This window comes from Topomyia yanbarensis, unplaced genomic scaffold (assembly GCF_030247195.1).
Source record: "Topomyia yanbarensis strain Yona2022 unplaced genomic scaffold, ASM3024719v1 HiC_scaffold_13, whole genome shotgun sequence".
Classification (NCBI taxonomy): domain Eukaryota; kingdom Metazoa; phylum Arthropoda; class Insecta; order Diptera; family Culicidae; genus Topomyia; species Topomyia yanbarensis.
In genome coordinates this window covers 235,492-255,016 of record NW_026683305.1, presented here as the reverse complement: position 1 = coordinate 255,016, position 19,525 = coordinate 235,492, and the positions used below count along the sequence as shown (strand labels likewise).

The 19,525-nt window shown below is 37.6% G+C and overlaps 1 protein-coding gene across 10 annotated transcripts in view; it reads left to right on the top strand.

The window, feature by feature from the left end:
* LOC131694739 (junctophilin-3-like) overlaps positions 1 to 19,525 on the top strand; it is a 180,310-nt gene that overhangs the window by 48,851 nt on the left and 111,934 nt on the right. For 4 of the 10 annotated variants that reach the window (XM_058983223.1, XM_058983220.1, XM_058983221.1 and 1 more), the window contains exon 2: positions 1,767 to 2,880. In XM_058983223.1, coding sequence (XP_058839206.1) covers positions 2,651 to 2,880 — 230 coding nt within the window. In that variant the 5' untranslated portion in view covers positions 1,767 to 2,650. Of the gene's footprint in view, positions 1 to 1,688; positions 2,881 to 19,525 lie in introns of all 10 variants that reach the window. The other 6 variants (XM_058983228.1, XM_058983229.1, XM_058983225.1 and 3 more) reach the window with 3 other exon arrangements.

Genomic DNA, 19,525 nt, shown 5'->3' with positions numbered 1-19,525 from the left:
GGATAATGCGTTTCACATTACTTGAGGTACACAACGAGAGACAGTGCTTTATGTCTAATAGAAACGGAGAAAAGGGGGTTCCGCCAACTTACCCCAACCGCCAACTAGCCCCGGGCTCCCCTAACCCATAAACTTTTTGTCATGCACCCGACTGCCCTGTCCACCAAAGGCCCGCGGTGAGAAAAACCGTGAATTTGGCTGCACGGATTTTATCTGCTAGTTTTAGTAACCAGGAGTTTTGTGCAAACAGCGAGTGACTTGTAGTTTTAATGAATTCCTTTTTTTTAAATTTTTCGCTGAATACTCCATTATGCAACTCGGTAACGTGATTTACGTTACTGAGGCTGTGTACATGTTTTTCGTTGCACTAGAGAGGATATATCGAAAATGCAGTTGATGAGTAATAGCAATATTTCTGCAGAGATGGCTACTTTGCTAATACCATTCAAAAGTAAAATTGATGACGAATGTCACGATATTAGGAGAATACTAGTCGATAGGTTTATTATGTTCTGGCTTTGCATCTACCAGCTTTATAAAATGAGGGGTTAGACAGTCGATCAATGGCTTTGTAATTTTTAATGTGTTTAAATTTACTCGTATTCTATTTGTATCATAAAAGTTATTTAGTATGTATGTATATAAAGTTTACACTCTTCGTAGGTAAACATGATTGCATATATTTCTTATTTCTATCTCAATACTCCCCACGCGTTGCTTCCTTAATCCGCCATATTTGATTACATTCTGTGGCGAATCCAGGGGGTACAGAGCCCCCCCCCAAATTTTTAACTTCTTGAGAAATTTTAAAATAGAAATTTTAATTCCAAGTTCAAAATCTTTCCAAACCATATTCGATTACCAAAACCGATTTTAATGAAATGTATTAAAGGTATTAAACGTATTGTACAATGAACATTTCAAAGTCGAAATATTGGACCCCCTCCGAATTTTTTTTTCTGGATCCGCTCCTGTTTACATTGCTCGTTTGGAACCATTCCTTTGGGTTCGATTGGAACTTTTGGATGCAGTCTTCGCGCATCTCTATAAGCATCATCTCTGCTGCCCACAAATACTTTTGACTGCCCAGAGTAGATTGGAGAATTGGAGACTAATAACAACAACTTTACTGTCGCGATTTGTGATTACTTATACTGCGGCATTCTACTTATGTGTATCATTTGACTTCCGTTATCACCGGATAGATTTCTGAGGATGCAGCATTTCGAATTTCGTCAACTAGGGTGATGGGCCCATTATTGCTATGTTTCTATTATCACGCTACCCATTTGAAGCCGTTGGTTAGAGCAGTGTCTGCCATCTTTGTTTAACGCATTGAGTCAAATGGTAGCGTAACAATAGGGGCACTCGATTCGTGTTTTCGTTGCGCTCAAACATGAGAATTTCACTGTTTTCACTGTAATGAATTATCCAACACTGATATGTGTAAGAATTGTCTCATTTCACCGTTAGAATTTGGAACTGTAGTCGCGTCTAGTGGGAATGATAGAAATCCTAACACATTCATGAATGCAGTTTTCTAGGTTTGAGCGAGTCCTATACATTTCACGTATAAGAAATGTAAAACGTGGGTAATCTATCGTACATACTGATAAACAAAAATGTTGTCCAATGTTATTCATTGTAGTAAAACGGATTTTGCTATTGAGTAGAGTGTTTCTTCCTAGTACATATAAACTTTCAGTAAACCTGGACAGATAAAATATTCTTGTTGTGTTAATCATATAAAAATGTGTTATGATTAGAATGATGTAGGTAACACTCAACGGATCTACCTATATGCTAGAGAAAGGTGCTTAGAGAGACGGACGTGTCTTGAACGGGAAAACGAAAAGAAATATATTACAGTTGTTGTGTTGATAGTGGTAGTGAGTTAAAATTTTGTTGAGACAAAGTTATTTTTAATACTGAGTGTACTATTCGGGTAATCTGTACAATTGCACCTCGTATGTACATTCACACATGTATACCGGGAAACATAATAGTAATCGTGTACTCGACACAGATTGGCAAGCCAACAAATACGCGTTCCCATGCATTCGGATAAAAATGTAGATTTTGCTCATGTAATATCACAAAGGCGAAACGCGGATGAGAATTGATTGACATGCATACATAATTAATCCAGTATCAGTTAATGAATACTGGCGAAATTGAAAATAGCAGCTTCTACATGAGTTCAACGCGTTTGATGTATCATGAACGCTGACCGAGTGAATTGTTTGATTGTTTTGTTCATTGGGACTTTAACCATTTGGTCATTCACCTTAGCCGAGTGAATTAGAAAACTAAACTCGACAACATTTGTTGTGGTATGTTGTGGTATTATTTCAATTCGTGAAATAGGTTAGAATAAAAGAAAGTGTGCTTTGAAGCAAATTCGAAATTAGCGACTGATTGATATTTACTGTATAAGTTTGTGGTGTTTCAAAAATGCACATAGTCGATATTTTGTGTGAATGATTTGATGGAAACATGCAATATACATCACATGAAGTCGAAGTATCGTCATTATCATCATCGAGTTCGTTACAAGACCAGAAAAATCAACCACTACGTTACTGTTTGTTTGTCGTTTTGTGATATTGTTTGGCCTATACACCAGTGTTACTAAAAAAATAATGCAAATATGGCCAGTAGCACTCCACAACAAGTTGTAGCAAATCCCGCTGGATTTAATAGCAATCAAAAAATAAGCGGGGGCCGTTATGACTTTGAGGATGGCGGTACATTCTGTGGTGGATGGGAAGATAATAAAGCACATGGTCATGGTGTTTGCACGGGTCCAAAAAATCAAGGTGCCTACTTCGGTGCTTGGCATTACGGCTTTGAAGTTTCAGGAGTTTACATTTGGCCAAGGTAAGTTTTTCTATCATACTCATACAAATGAATGATTTTTTGAAATGGCAAATTACTTCATGGAATAATTTTAAGCAGCTTATTGGTATCGCCTTTATTGTATATTGTATAGCATCGATAAGTACACCATTTAATAATTGTGATACTTGGTTTTTGTACATTAAAAAGTTGTTTTCTATAGAATTGCAATGCGAAGTGCAATTCCATTGGAAGAGATCGTAACAAAGCGCAATGAAATCAACAACCAATCTCTTCAATTTAGATTGCTTTACACATAACTGCTGTCGTCGGGGGTCATGCTTTGAATTCTCAATGTTTTCCGTGATGATATTTACAATATATCATGTGGGGTAGTTGAATACCTTCCTCGATTTATTTAGAAGCGCGGCGGCGGTGAACGAATAAAGCGATACAGATTATGAAGATTTCACAGCCTACTTGTCGGTAGACTTGAGTGGAGACTTTTCGGTTACACGCTGGCAAGTGAGCGGTTCCGCAAATCACTCGGCCTCTTTCGACAATTTGCTGCGTAGCAGGTAACACGCACTCCAGGTTTACTTCAGTGGTTTGCTGAGTGATTCCCTGCAAGTATTCGAAGTCCCAACATTGGCGATCCTGCCAGTATCGTAATATTTTACTACGAACATGGAATCTGGATTAAACCGAAGTACTTTCAATGATACAAGCAGGAATCACCCAGCATTCGTTATTAACTGCAAAAAAGTGTTATTCCCAACACGTGCTACTGAAAAGCAGTTATTTTCTTTTTGTGCGGTTTCCAAGGTGACGAGTAATGCGCGAGCTGGGTCAGCCGTTCTTTTTCCTTTTCGATAAAGAGAAAATTATTCGCAAAAGTTACGAAACGGGACGTTTTGTAAAAATGAATCATTCCTGAATGCTGGACGACCTCAGAATGATAGCCTTTAAGTGATAAACTATCGGTTCGAGACGATTGATAGTTTTACCGGTGCAGAAGCATGCTTGATTTAGAGCCTTAAAAAAACGAATGGAACATTCGTAATGAGTAATTTAACTGGATGTTGCGGGACGACTCCAGACGAAACGCTTCGGGACGAAGTGGTTTTAATTAGTATCGAAATACAAGGAATACTAAAATTGAACTGATCAAAAAGAAAATCGAAAAAACGTGCTGGCTCGGCTGTGAATATGTACTGTTCGGATAACAGCTGGTATCATTAAAAATTAAGTTGTGTGATAATCGCCGTAAAATGATTTTGATTTTTCAATGCAATTAAATTGCAGGTGATTTCGCTTTCTTTTTTTCGAATAAACGACATACAAAGCGAAAATCAATGGCAAGTGAAGGAAGATATGTCCGGGTTGCCGAAGACGGTGACGTTATAGAACAGGAGTCAGTGAGCTCAAACGAACGCGTCGAACAAACACTCAACAACGGAAGTCTCGAGGGCGATGTTCTGAACGACAGCTTCGATTCCAGCCTGTCAAGTGAAGGCCCCTCATCATTATCGATAGATTCAGACGGGGACAACCAATTGTGGACCAGGTGACAAATTGGAAACGCTGGAGAGAATCGAGCGCATGGAAAAAAGCTTGGCAGCGTTGACCCCGGCTTTAAGCAAGTATGATCGTCCAGGGACATCAACGATTGCTCCAGATACTGTTGCGCAGAATGATGTTGACAAAGATTGGAATAATACTCAAGAACATGTTAGTCGTGCTGTTGGGCCCTCTTCGATTATCAGATGGGATCACATTAAACCATTTCCCAGTGGAATAGTATCGAATAAGATGTAGGAATCCTGGAATAAGTACATGGAAAAGAGATAGCGGCTTCGCTAGGAAATGCTAACGATCCAGTTCAATGCTCGCAGCTACTGTTTTTGACGATGGGAGACTAACTTCAAGGCATTGTCCGAGCTGCTAAGTTACGCCCGAAATTAAGTGAGCCAAACTGCTATAAGATATTCGTAAAGAACGACGTTATGTTATGACGGACAAATCTGCGGAACATGTAGCGTTCTCTAATATGAAGCAGGAGACTGAGGAATCAGCCGTTTTCTTCCATGCTAGATTGTTGGAAAAAGTTAGATTGTGCGGTTATAGCATGGCGGATCAAGAACGTTTTGTAAGAGCACAGTTATTAAAAGGACTCAGGAACAAGTATCTAACGAAAGCAGCAAGGACCTACGGATATGAGATTAATTTTATTGTACAGTCTATTTATAGAATCATTTGACTAAACCATAACAAATAGTTCAGCGTATTAGCAAATAGACGATCATTTGTGTAATATAACAATCATTCACAGTTGATCGATTGATTTGTTTATTGGGGCTTTAACCAACTGGTCATTTGCCCGCTTTACAGTTTACAGTTATTTATCGTTCATAGATAATTGTGAAAGAATATGTAATATATTATAACATCATCGTTATATGCGTACATTAATGTCATATTAGTAGTTCAATGATATCACCAGAAGATATAATCTTGATATAAGTTTGCTTGCCTTGCTGATAGGGATATCACAAAAATAACACAGTGAGTAATAAAAATCAACATGAGATATAAATTTGATAGCTTTCTGTTATGTCGTTCTGATCGGGATATCCCTAGCCGTACATGTAATATACGTAACCACACACAAAATTTGTTATTTTTTGCTTTTTGCCTTTCTCATATAGAAAGGTTATGCAATCACTCTAAAAGTCGTCGACCTAATCCCGGCGATTTTTTTTCGACTTTTTAGGCGTAGGTAGGAGTATCCAGTGAGGGGTTGCTACTTTAAAATTGAAACTAGTTTAAATTTCGCAACAAGTTGAAAATTTTCGGCAGTGTCCGGACCCCCGGATCCTCTTTCTTGATCCGCCGCTGGTTTTAAGCGATGTTTCAGTGTCGACACATAGCATCTCAAGATCGTGGCTGTCGATTCATTGTATGTACAGTCGGGTCTCCTTCTACTCGATTAACTGGGGGCGTGAAAAAGGAATCCGCGTTGTAGGATACCCATAGCTTATGGGATTTCGACTAATTGGGGCTGTGGCCGATTATTTCGTCCGTGTCAACATGTAGCGCCATACTTTTTTCTGGCAAAGTCGTTGTACTCACTTGGGCCTACAACTTAGTGTAATTGGGTATCCAATTAGTTGAGAACTATGCCGCCAGGGGTGCTATGAAGAAAGAGTAAATAAATCGAAATTCTAATCGTAATTTCGACTATCATCAAATGGATTCAATGTCAAATATATCAAGACCCTGATTATTTTGAAAGGTGGTGTCTTCGGGGAATTTATAAAAGAAGTCCAGAGCTTCTGGATGGTAGAAAGTATAACTCGTAATTACCCCACCAGGCGGCGCTAGTGCTAATGCTAATATTCAACACATGTTAAAATAATTCTATATCTCAACAACGTGATTAGATAGACTAGTACTGCCTTCAGCAAAGTTGCTCGAGAGGTCGAGGACTACCTAACGGTGATAGATTAGTTTGGAATATTCTCACTATGCGGCGCTAGTGAGCGTAGAAGCTTTCAACATATGGTAGATTATGCTGTATCTCAAAAGTCTAATAACTTGGAAAAATGGTGTTTTCGGCGAAGTTCTCGAGGAGGTCAAAGGCTACTGGATTATGGATAGATTAAACTGGAATGGACCCACCAGGCGGCGCTAGAGAGCATTTTCTTTCAAAGCATGTATCTCGAGATCATGATCATTTGGAAGGGTGGTGTCTTTGGCAATATTGATAAGCAGGTCGAGCTCTGTCCTACGGCGAACAAATTAGTTCGGAACTCGCCCATTAGATGGCGCTAAAGAGAATGAAATTTTCTCAACATTATAGATATATTTCTAAAGTCTGATAATTTTGGAAAACGCTGTTTTTGGTAAAGTTCTCCAGGGAGACAAGTGCTGTTTGACAATGTATAGGAAAATTTCGATTTTACCCACTAGGTGACGCTAGTGAGCACGAATTTTTCCTTTAAATTTCTGCATCTCAATATAAAGGCAGTTTAGAAGGGTGGTGTTTTCAACAAAGTTTCTAGAGAGGTCGAGGACTACCCAACGGTAACAGATTAGTTTAGAATACTCTCACTATGAGGCGCTAGTGAGCGTAGATGCTTTCAGCATGGAGTAGATAATGATATATCTCAAAAGTCTAATAACTTAGAAAGATGGTGTTCTTGAGGAGGTCAAAAGCTACTCGATTATGGATAGATTAAAGTTGAATGGACCCGCCAGTTGGCGCTAGTGAGCATTATTTTTCATATCCTGTATCTCGAGATCATGATCATTTGGAAGGGTGGTGTCTTTGGCAATATTCATAGACAGGTCGAGCTCTGTCCTAAGGCGAACACATTAGTTCTGAACTTGTCCACTAGGCGTCGCTAATGAAAATGAAACTTTCTCAACATTATATATTTCTAATGTCTGATAATTTAGGAAAACGCTGTTTTGGTAAAGTTCTCCAGGGGAACAAGTGCTGTTTGACAATGTATAGAAAAATATCGATTTTACCCGCTAGGTGACACTAGTGAGTACGCATTTTTCCTTTCAATTTCTGCATCTCAACATAAAGGTAGTTTAGAAGGGTGGTTTAGAATACTCTCATTATGCTGCGCTAGTGAGCGTTCATGCTCTCAGCATGTGGTAGATTGTGATATATCTCAAATGTCTAATGGTTGCGCTTTTGGCAATGTTCTTGAAGAGCTCAAGGACTACTCGATCATGGATAGATTAACTTGGAATGGACCCGCAAGGTTACGATAGTGAGCAAGTATATATTATATTCTGTATTTCGAGATCATGATAATTTGCAACGGTGATGTCTTTGGTAATATTCATCGGCAGGTCGAGTTCTGCCATACGGTGAACAGATTAGTTTAGAACTCACCTATTAGGCGGCGCTAACGATGATGAAATTTTCAGAATATTATAGATCTTTTTTAAAGTCTGGTAATTGCTAGGTTACGCGAGTAAGCACGTGTTCTTGGTGACATTAGAGGGATTCCATTAGAAACCGGCCGACCGCAAAATATGACCATCGTCGATTCGAACGAAACCTTGCAGGTGTGTTCGCTGTATGAATCTCCATGATATTCTCTGGCAATTGCAATATTTTGATACAAGAGTAATTTTTCAAAAGGGCGTAAACGTTTCTACGTGCATGAATTTCAAATTTTTTTTGTTCGATTACTGTATTTTATACAGCAAAACTATCTGAGAACAAGTTACAGGGAATGAATACTTCTGTCCGAAAAAAATATACAATGAAAAAAATGTTGTCATTTTTCAAAAAAACAAAAATTTATGATAAAAATTTAAATTGCGAAAAAACCCATTTTTTTAAATTTTTTATATTTTGTTACCAAAAACCTAAAGAGAAAAGAAACATTTTGATTGTGATTGCATGATGGAGAAAAAATCGGTAAAAAAGTTTTTCTAACAATAGCTTCGTACATGTTTTTAAATTTCATACTAATTGACATACAAAATTGTAATTTTATTACAGAATATAATTCTAAGCACCATTTAAAATCAAAATGCATTTAACAAAAATCTTCCAAAATGCGATAGTTTTCGAGATATTTGAAATTTTTCTACTTCAAAAACAATTAATTCGTGTAATTATGCTCTTTTTAAAGGTTATTCGCGTTACCCCATCAAAAAATGTCAAAAATTTAATGTTTATCGTTTTAAAGACATAAAAGCAACTTTTTTAGTGTATTTGGATCCTGGAGAAGCTTTCAATAAAAAAGTTTTCCTAACAACAACTTTTGACATTTTTTTTAATAATTCTTACTATTTGCAGTCAAAAATACAATTTTCTTTTTGAATATGATTCTAAACGCCATTTTAAATCGAAATGCTTCTCACAAAATTTTTCTGAAATGTAGTAGTTCTCGAGATAGTTTAACTTTTGTTTTAACAGCACAATTATTTTGTTTTATTACGACCTTTTCATAAGTTAGTCCATCAACAATAATAGGTTTTTCAAAAGGCCCATAAACTTTCCTGTAACTTTCTCTTTGACATCAAGGCGATATTGTAAACCATTTGAAAGTTACATGAAAGCAACTAAAATATATTTCAACCATAGGGTCTGTTGATTAAACTATATAGCTGAATCATATCTTGGTTGTTTTCATGTAACTTTAAAATGTTACCTTCAACTGTATTGAAAAAAAAGTTCGGACTTGCATATATTTTTAACCTATCGCTTCAGCAGCAAACGTTTCCTGAGGATTGGAAACGCTCAGTAATGTTCCCGGTATTCAAGAAGGGTGACAGATGCAACATGGTGAGCTACCGCGGAGTCAATTCGCTTGGAGTCGAATCTAAAGTATTTGAATCAATCATCAACGAAGCGTTATTTTCTGCTTGTCGACACTACATCAGTACATCTCAGCACGGATTTTTCCCCGGACGTTCGGTCGAGACGAATCTCGTCTGCTTCACGTCATTTTTCACGGAACAATTGTCTAAGAAATTGCAGGTGGATACTATTTACAGTGATCTAAAGGCAGCTTTTGATAGAGTTAATCATGAGATACTGATAACAAAGCTTGATAAGCTAGGGTGTTCTACTAGATTCTGCCATCGGCTTCGATCCTACCTTGTACACCGTGAAGTCGTTGTTCAAATTGGATATATTGTTTCAGAATCCTTTATCAACACTTCCGGAGTTCCTCAAGGTAGTACGCTGGGTCCACTGCTTTTTTCACTGTTCGTGAACGATGCAGTTTTCGTTCTAAGGCGTGGAGGAAAGCTGTTTTTTGCCGACGATTTAAATTTTTTTCTTGTTATACGAAATGAAGCCGATTGCCGTGAGCTACAGCATCTTATCGACACCTTTTATAGCTGGTGTGTAAGAAACAAGATGGTCCTTAGTGTTGCAAAATGTTTTGTCATCAGCTATTTTTGTACGAGAAATATGCTTACCTTCAACTATAACATCGCAGCAACTCAGCTGCAACGCGTTGACCACGTGAAGGATCTAGGAGCCATTCTTAATGAAAAGCTAACGTATACTCATCACGTCTCTGCGCCCATCGACAAAGGCAATCAATTACTGGGATTTATTTTCAAAATTTCCAGTGAATTTCGGGATCCTCTGTGTTGCAAGGCAGATTTATTGCTCATTGGTGCGCCCGCAGTTGGAATTTGCAAATGTCGTTTGGTGCCCCTATCAAGCAACGTGGAGCCTTAGGATCGAAGCAGTCCAGCGTAAATTCATACGATATGCGTTACGTGAATTACCGTGGAACGATCCATTAAATCTGTCACCGTACGAGGACCGTTGTCGTCTTTTAGTACTTAATACATTAACACATCGGATATATGCAGTCCAGGCTACCTTCGTGTCAAAGATTCTGCTGGCTGAATATGATGATCCGGAGCTACTAGCGCAAATCAGCCTCTACGCGCCTACCCGTTCTCTTCGCCCACGAGCCCTGCTGCATTCTGAAATGCGCAGCACTAACTACGCTGCAATTGTCCAATTGTGTGGCAATGAGTCGTCGCTTCAACGAGTTTGCTGAAATTTTCGACTTCGTCATGAATTCTTTGCAGTTTCGTCGTCGTGTATTGTCACTAGTTTAATTGTGTTTAGTTCAACTTAGTTTAGTTTAGTTCTTTTAGACAAATTGTTAGTTGGACATTTTATACAAATACAAATACAAGTCAACTAAATTAGAAAATTGTTTTCGGAAAAGTTTTTGAGGAAGAATAATGGCTACTCGATTATGAATAGATTATTTACTGCTCTGATTCTTGTTAATATTATTCAAATTTCTGAAGTAGCCTCAAAACGAATAAGAGGATAAATTCATCAACCCATTCTCTGGCGCATTGTGAGAGTATTCAAAACCAATCTGCCATCATCAAACAGCTCTAGAACTACCGATGAATTTCACTGAAGAAAGCCTTCTTCTAAACTGTCATGATTTTGAGGTGCTAAAATACGTAAATTATTTTTTTCTTTCTAATGCCACCCAGTAACTGAAATCCACGTTAATCTGATAACACCATTTTCATGAATTATCAAACTATAGACTTAAGCTACTACGTAGTAGAAGTTGTATTTTCCCTAGCAATGAGTGAGTTCTGAACTAATCTGATCACAGTAAGATAAAACTCAACCTGTCGATGTATTTTGCCAAAGATACCACTCATCCCAATTATCCTGATCCCGAGAAATAAAAATTGAAAAAATCTTGCTCACTAGCGCCACCTGGCGGGTCCATTCCAATTCAGTCTGTCTATAATCGAGCAGCCCTTGACTTCCTCAAGAACTTTGCCGAAAACACCATCTTTCTAAGTTACACTCTTGAGATGTATCATAATTTACCAGGTCTTAAAAGTCTGCGCACACTAGCGCTGCATAGTAAGAGTATTCTAAACTAATCGTTGGGTAGTTCTGGACCTCTCAAGCAACTTTGTCGAAGATACCACCCTTCCAAACTGCCTTTATATAGAGATGCAGAAATTGAAAGAAGAAATGCGTATTTATTAGTGTCACCTAGCGGGTTAATTCAAAATATTATTTACATTGTCAAACAGCACTTGTCCCCCTGGAGAACTTTACCAAAAACAGCGTTTTCCTAAATTATCAGACATTAGAAATATATAATGTTGAGAAAGTTTTATTTTCATTAGCGACACCTAGTGGGCAAGTTCAGAACTAATGTGTTCGTCTTAGGACAGAGCTCGACCAGTCTATGAATATTACCACCCTTCCAAATGATCATGATCTCGAGATACAGGATATGAAAAATAATGCTCACTAGCGCCAACCGGCGGGTCCATTCAACTTTAATCTATTCATAATCGAGTAGCTTTTGACCTCCTCAAGAACTCTGCCGAAAACACCATCATTCTAAGTTATTAGACTTTTGAGATATATCATTATCTACTCCATGCTGAACGCATCTACGCTCACTAGCGCCTCATAGTGAGAGTATTCTAAACTAATCTGTTACCGTTGGGTAGTCCTCGACCTCTCTAGAAACTTTGTTGAAAACACCACCCTTCTAAACTGCCTTTATATTGAGATGCAGAAATTTAAAGAAAAAATTCGTGCTCACTAGCGTCACCTAGTGGGTAAAATCGAAATTTTCCTATACATTGTCAAACAGCACTTGTCTCCCTGGAGAACTTTACCAAAAACAGCGTTTTCCAAAATTATCAGACTTTAGAAATATATCTATAATGTTGAGAAAGTTTCATTCTCTTTAGCGCCATCTAGTGGGCGAGTTCTGAACTAATTTGGTCGCCGTAGGGCAGAGCTCGACCTGCCTATAAATATTGCCGAAGACACCACCCTTCCAAATGATCATGATCTCGAGATACATGCTTTGAAAGAAAATGCTTACTAGCGCCGCCTGACGGGTCCATTCCAGTTTAATCTATCCATAATCCAGTAGCCTTTGACCTCCTCGAGAACTTCGCCGAAAACATCATTTTTCCAAGTTATTGGACTTTTGAGATACATCATAATCTACCATATGTTGAAAGCTTCTACGCTCACTAGCGCCGCATAGTGAGAATATTCCAAACTAATCTGTCACCGTTGGGTAGTCCTCGACCTCTCGAGCAACTTTGTTGAGGACAGTACTAGTCTATCTAATCACGTTGTTGAGATATAGAATTATTTTAAAATGTGTTGAATATTTGCATTGGCACTAGCGCCGCCTGGTGGGGTAATTGCGAGTTATACTTTCTACCATCCAGAAGCTCTGGACTTCTTTTATAAATTTCCCGAAGACACCACCTTTCAAAATAATCAGGGTCTTGATATATTTGACATTGAATCCATTTGATGATAGTCGAAATTACGACGAGAATTTCGATTTATTTACTCTCTCTTCATAACACCCCTGGCGGCATAGTTCTCAACTAATTGGATACCCAATTACACTAAGTTGTAGGCCCAAGTGAGTACAACAACTTTGCCAAAGAAAGTATGGCACTACATGTTGACACGGACGAAATAATCGGCCACAGTCCCAATTAGTCGAAATCCCATAAGCTATGGGTATCCTACAACGCGGGTACCGCGCAGTAGGAATCCGCGCAGTAGGAAGCCGCGTTGTAGGAATTCGCGTTGTAGGAGACCCGACTGTATGTGCAAATCGTACTGAATATGTAATATTCATTTCCACCGTTGTATTGAAAATAAACAGCCATGGAATCGTAGTTTGGACAAATGAGAAAGACACAATTGCACCACTAGGTGGATTAAACCAGGTTTTTAGTTCGGACTTTCACCTGAAGAATTTCGAAAATTCGCTTTTGGATACGAAGTGTGCGCCGAATTTAAAATGCCGGAAGGGTGAGGCTGCAAAATAATAACAAGTAACGTTTGATTTGCAGTTTTATTGAAAAGACATCTCACGCGTATAGTCTTGGCGAGATTTCCGGGTCACATATTTAAAATTTAGAGATGCAGCCCACAGTAGAGTGCTCAGAAAAATAACGAATTTTTGAAAACTCAATCGGCCCACCCCTGAGTCGATTTCTAGTCCCACCAAGAGTACTTGCTCCAAATTTGGAGCAAATCGGACAAGTCTAGCTACCGGACCAACGTGCCTGAAGTTTGTATGGGATTTTTCAATAATTTACATGGAGAAAACCCACTAACTCGCATTTTCGCCGCAAGGTGGCACTATATGCATCGTATTATCACTGTAGGTAAAAATAAGAAAAATGATTTAATTGCCTACAACTTTGTCGAAGACTGTTAGTCAATCCGGCTTTGGTAAAAGAAGTTATTAAACTTTTAACGAAGTGATGTCTGAGTCAGTTTTGCATGGAGCCTAGCAGCGCATAGTTGTGGATCGGTACTCGATTACCACCAACTATACATTTTTGTGAGATAATGGTTACATTTAGCTGAATAGTATATTCACAAGAATTGTAGTATATAATACGAGTTATATTTTGGTTAGAAAATTTTAGTTCCACCTGTAACCGCACAGAGGGCGCCAACACTAACTTCTCATAGAAGTGAGATAGAATATCGAGATGTTCGGAAGGATTATTTAAATGCTTGCTCTACAACTTTGTGGAAGACACCTAATGTCTATCTCTTTCCGTTAAAAAGTTAGTGTTGGCGCCATCTATGCGGTAAAATGTGGAAGTAAAATTTTCTAACCAAAACATGACTCGTATTACTTACTATAAATCTTCCGCACATACTATTGACCTAAACCTAACCATTATTTCAAAAAAATGTTTTGTTCGTGCGAATCAAGTACTGATCCACAATCATGTACTGCTAGGCCCCATGCAAAACTGACTCAGACATCACTTCGTTAAAAGTTTAATAACTTCTTTTACCAAAGCCTTTTACTAGCGGTCTTCAACAAATTTGTAGGCAATTAAATTAACTTTCTTATTTTCACTTTCAGTGATAATATGATGCATATAGTGTCACCTAGCGGCGAAAATGCGAGTTAGTGGGTTTTCCCCATGTAAATTGTCGAAAAATCCCATACAAACTTCAGGCACGTTGGTCCGGTAGCTAGACTTGTCCGATTTGCTTCAAATTTGGAGCAAGTACTCCTGGTGGGACTAGGAATCGACTCAGGCATGGGCCGATAGGGGTCATTTTTTTCCTGTCACTCTAGCCCACAGTCTGCTCTTTTTATGCAACGTATTCTCTTTTACACGATCTTCCTAGTTTAAAAAGATAACACATGAACCAGGACAGGCCCTGGACCCTGGATAAATAAGAAGTCAATATCTGGAGAAATACTCCTTACAGTTTAGGCAATTTGCGTTCTGATGAAGCCCAAAATATAAGCAACCATCTGTATTCGCTTATGTTGAAGTAACTAGAAGAAAAAAAGTTTTTGTTTTTTATTCGCCCAGGTGCCCAACACCGCCTCTAGGCGGCCTACTTATTTTAATGCTTTAATGAAAAATTCATTACTTACAAAAGTTATTAACATTATTTTCGTTTTTCTCATCACGAAGCTCACCTACGAAAGTTTTTTGAAGCCAAAAAAAATTTGGACGCTAGAGGGTTAACTGTGAAAGCATCTTAATATTAATTAACCGAATCATGTATACTATAGGGATGAAAAGTCATCACTTGTGGCTGAACACCCAATATACTAAATTAGAAATGTAATGCAAACAAATCTTGTAGTATGACATATTTCATGACAGGTTTTAAAACTGGTCGAAACTTGTCCTCTTCGCCGGAGGGACCAGATTTCCGGAATATTCCGGGGTGTATCCAGTTTGACCAAAAACCCTAAAATGTTCTCCAGTTCACTGGTTGCGCAAAATTATGAAGTTTGACACCTTGCAAGACAGGTTTTTATAATCGGTTGAAAAGTGTCCTATTTGCCGGGCAACCAGATTTCCGGAATACTCCAGTGTGTGGTTAATATATATATATATATATATATATATATATATATATATATATATATATATATATATATATATATATATATATATATATATATATATATATATATATATATATATATATATATATATATATATATATATATATATATATATATATATATATATATATATATATATATATATATATATATATATATATATATATATATATATATATATATATATATATATATATATATATATATATATATATATATATATATATATATATATATATATATATATATATATATATATATATATATATATATATATATATATATATATATATATATATATATATATATATATATATATATATATATATATATATATATATATATATATATATATATATATATATATATATATATATATATATATAGAACTTGTTTTTCTATTTTGAAGCGGACTTGACTTTCTGAAGTGTGTCTGAAGAAGTAGGTACATTTTTTATTTGTTTTTGTTGCTTTAAACTTGAATTTATAAGTTTTTCTCGAATGGGATAATAATATGAATTTTGTAGCATAAGGGTGTTCTTTTATGTAATACACTCCATTGAACCTGAAATTACTGTTATCAGAAGTCGAGAATGATTTGGCTAAATATTATTCCGAATTAAATTCGCTCAAAGTTCTTTATTTTATTTGTTTAACAGAGTTCAAATAGAGAATACCTCATATAATGCGAAACAAACCCAAGAAAAAAATGGGATCGCGTGGCGAGACGGTTCAATAATTTTTAGTCATGGGTGCGTTTCGACTTCGTCTCATCAGAAACCGACACAAACTTTTTATCGGCATAGATTAGCGCCGGTTTGACGCTAAATTCCTAAAACTAAAACACACATTGTGTTTTAATCGAACAACTGGTCAAACGTGATGTCCCGTCCAAGCAGAAGTTCTGTTTATGCCGATAAGACACAGTAAAGCCGGAAATTGTCTTGGCTTAGCAGGCCTATGCGAAGTAGACACTAACTTTTTATTGGAATCGTACCCATGACTAAAAAGTTAGGATTTATGCCCTTCATGTATAAAGACTGGTTTTACCAAAAAATTTCGCCCTGATGAGAATTTTTTTCTCCTTAGGGTGAAATATAGCATAGTACGGTTCAATAAGTTGACCCAGAAAATCTCAAAAATCCAATTGTACAAAAAATTGAATAACTTTCAAAATTTCCATCCGATTTAAACTAATCAGGGCTTATTTTCATTGGTTATTAGCAAGTTTAATTTCCAATAAAAATATATTTTTTTGGATTGCCTTAGCTTGCCCAAAATCTTGACCAAACGCTCATTTGTCTTCAAAAAATGAGAAATTTTTTTGAAAAAGTTTAATAAACTCGTAAATAACGTCGCACTGAAACAAAATGTTGCAAAGACTGAAAGTGTGTTCAATTACCTCTAATTCAACATGATGATATTTCATATCGATGCACAAAACCAACGATATTTGGATTTTACTGAACGTACTTTTAATTTTAAAGGCGAAATTCATTTTTTACTCGAAAACTGTTCTACTGTAAATTTTTTGGACTTCATTTTCCGATTCAGCACACAATTTTATATCAGAAATGGTGTTCGAATGTTGAAGTTCTTTATTTTTATTTGTAAAGTAGTGTAATTTATTGAAATAAATCGTTCATTTTTAATTTGAGCGATTACTATGGTTTCAAAATTGAGTCTCTAATTTTTTCTTCCGCTCTGTTGACGAAATGTTAGGTTAGTTTTTAAGGTATCACTGTAGAACACAAAGAATTAGGCATTAATCAGGAATTTTTCTGGGCGCAATAAAGAGGTGAATCGAGATCTTGTAAAATGGGATTTATATAGTATAGATGGCGGCCGTGCAGCCTTTTCCCGTAAACGCCTCTTTTTGGAAAGGGACCACGGCGGGAAACCTATCTCCCGTAATTTGTAATCTAGAGCTCAAAACTAAAGTTTTTTCGATTTCTCATAACAAGAGCAAGCGACGTGCGTAGGATTTTTTGATTTTTCGCGAAATGGCGCTCTTTTTAGTGATAAAACGCTGAAAATATCATAAAAATCGACACAAGATTGTTGATTAAAAAAATAACCAATAAAAAAATAAAATACTGCGCACGTCGCGGGGGAAATCAATTTTGAAAATGTGGTGAAAATTTCAAAACATCAAAAATCATTGTTTGTTCGAGTTGTTCCGGTCAGCTCAAACAATGTGGTTTCGAGATAAACGCGGTTAAAGTTTTCAGCACGCATATAGTATACATATGAGACATTGCGGCAGAATTAGAAATGTGTACACTTAACAATCAATGTCGCCTTCGACTTTTTGACATATCATTTTCAAGTCTCTAAAGTACATTTTAGACCAATTAAAAATTTCGATTTTTTTAAAATTCTGCAGTTAACTTAAGGACGAACGAACAATGCACAGTGGTCCAAAATGCAAATTTAGCAGAAATTTTGAAATTTTATTAATACTAAACAATTTAGCCTCATTCGTAACCCAACTTTGTACCGGGAAACAAGTGCTTTTTGTTCTCTCCGGTGTGGTTTAGTTTTTTCGGTGGTACGAAGGTGCTTGCTGTGGCAGAGGCTGCAGTAAAGCATTACTAATAAACAGTCCCGCGAGTGATAATTGTTACCTGCGATATCAGTTAAAGTAGTGCAGTGAAGTGCGTTACTAAACATTTTTCTTGCCTGAAAGACGGCTTTGTTTAGACGAGCTATATCAGCTCTAATGTGTGAAGGTCACGCGGGTGACGAATAAAACAAACGAAGGATCAATTCACCTACCAGCTCGTCAGGAACCAACTGGTGAAGTGTTTCGTTTTTTACTTTTCTTATCGATTTTTTTCTTTTTATTGCTTTTGATTTTTTATTTTGATTTAAGTTAAACAGTGCGGTCGAGCGTGTTGCTCCCGCAACAAAATGGAACAAACAGAAGGATCACCCTCCGAAGAGGAATATTATGAAGAAGAAGAACGTATATCTGATACTGAGACAGATAATGTTATGGTCGATCCACTTCCCCCACTTTCCCCCAATGTCTCACAGCCCCCCCGAGTCAAGGTTTACCAGGATGGATCCGCTGGTCCTTGGGTGGTATACTTTCGGCCCAAAAATAAACCGTTAAACAGCATAACTGTTGCACGGGAGCTGACAAAACGTTACTCGGCCGTAACCGAGATTAAAAAGGTTCAGTCAGACAAACTGCGCGTAGTCGTTACTGACTTGAAACAGGCCAATGATATCGTTAGAAATAGCCTCTTTACGCTGGAGTATCGCGTCTACATCCCTTCTCGTGATGTGGAGATCGACGGTGTGGTAAGTGATGCGGGTCTAACTGTCGATGATCTGATGAATGATGGGGCTGGCCGCTTTAAGGACCCTAACCTTCAATCGGTTAAGATTTTGGAGTGCAAGCAATTGCACTCAAAGTCCATCGAAGATGGTAATTACTATCCATCAGACTCGTTTCGCGTAACCTTCGCCGGATCTGCACTTCCGAGCTACGTTGAAGTGGGAGGAGCTCGTCTACCTGTACGCCTGTTTGTACCGCGGGTCATGAATTGTTCCAATTGCAAGCAGCTAGGTCACACGGCCACCTACTGTAGCAACAAGCAACGGTGCGGTAAATGTGGGGAACGCCATGCGGATGATACTTGCAGTAGCCCTGCTGAGAAGTGTGTTTACTGTGGGGAGAATCCGCATGCACTTTTGACATGCCCAACGTACAAACTTCGCGCGGATAAACTGAAGCGATCCGCCAAAGATCGCTCCAGACGCTCTTACGCAGAAATGCTTAAAAGAGCTGTTCCACTTATCTCCGAAAACCCATTCGCTCTCTTGCCAACTGACGATAACGCCTCTAACGACCCTTGCGAGGGGCATTCTTTGGCTCCGCTTGGAAACTCTAGGAAAAGACCTAATCAAAACTCACCTGAACTTCCTCGTAAGGGTCCTAGGTTGTCCCAAACAAGGGTACAAAATAAAAATAATTCATCAACTGGAAGGGCTGGTACAAATCCGAAGATAATACCTCCTGGTTTTGGGAAATTGAGATACAACCAGGAGTTCCCAGCACTCCCCGGGGCACCAAAAATCCCAAGTGCTCCAATTTTACAGTCAGAAACTCAACCTAAAACGGGATTCCTTAAATTTTCTGACATTGTGGACTGGATATTCACAGCTTTCAACATTACCGATCCTATGAAAAGCTTGCTGGTTGCTATTCTACCAACAGTAAGAACATTTTTAAAACA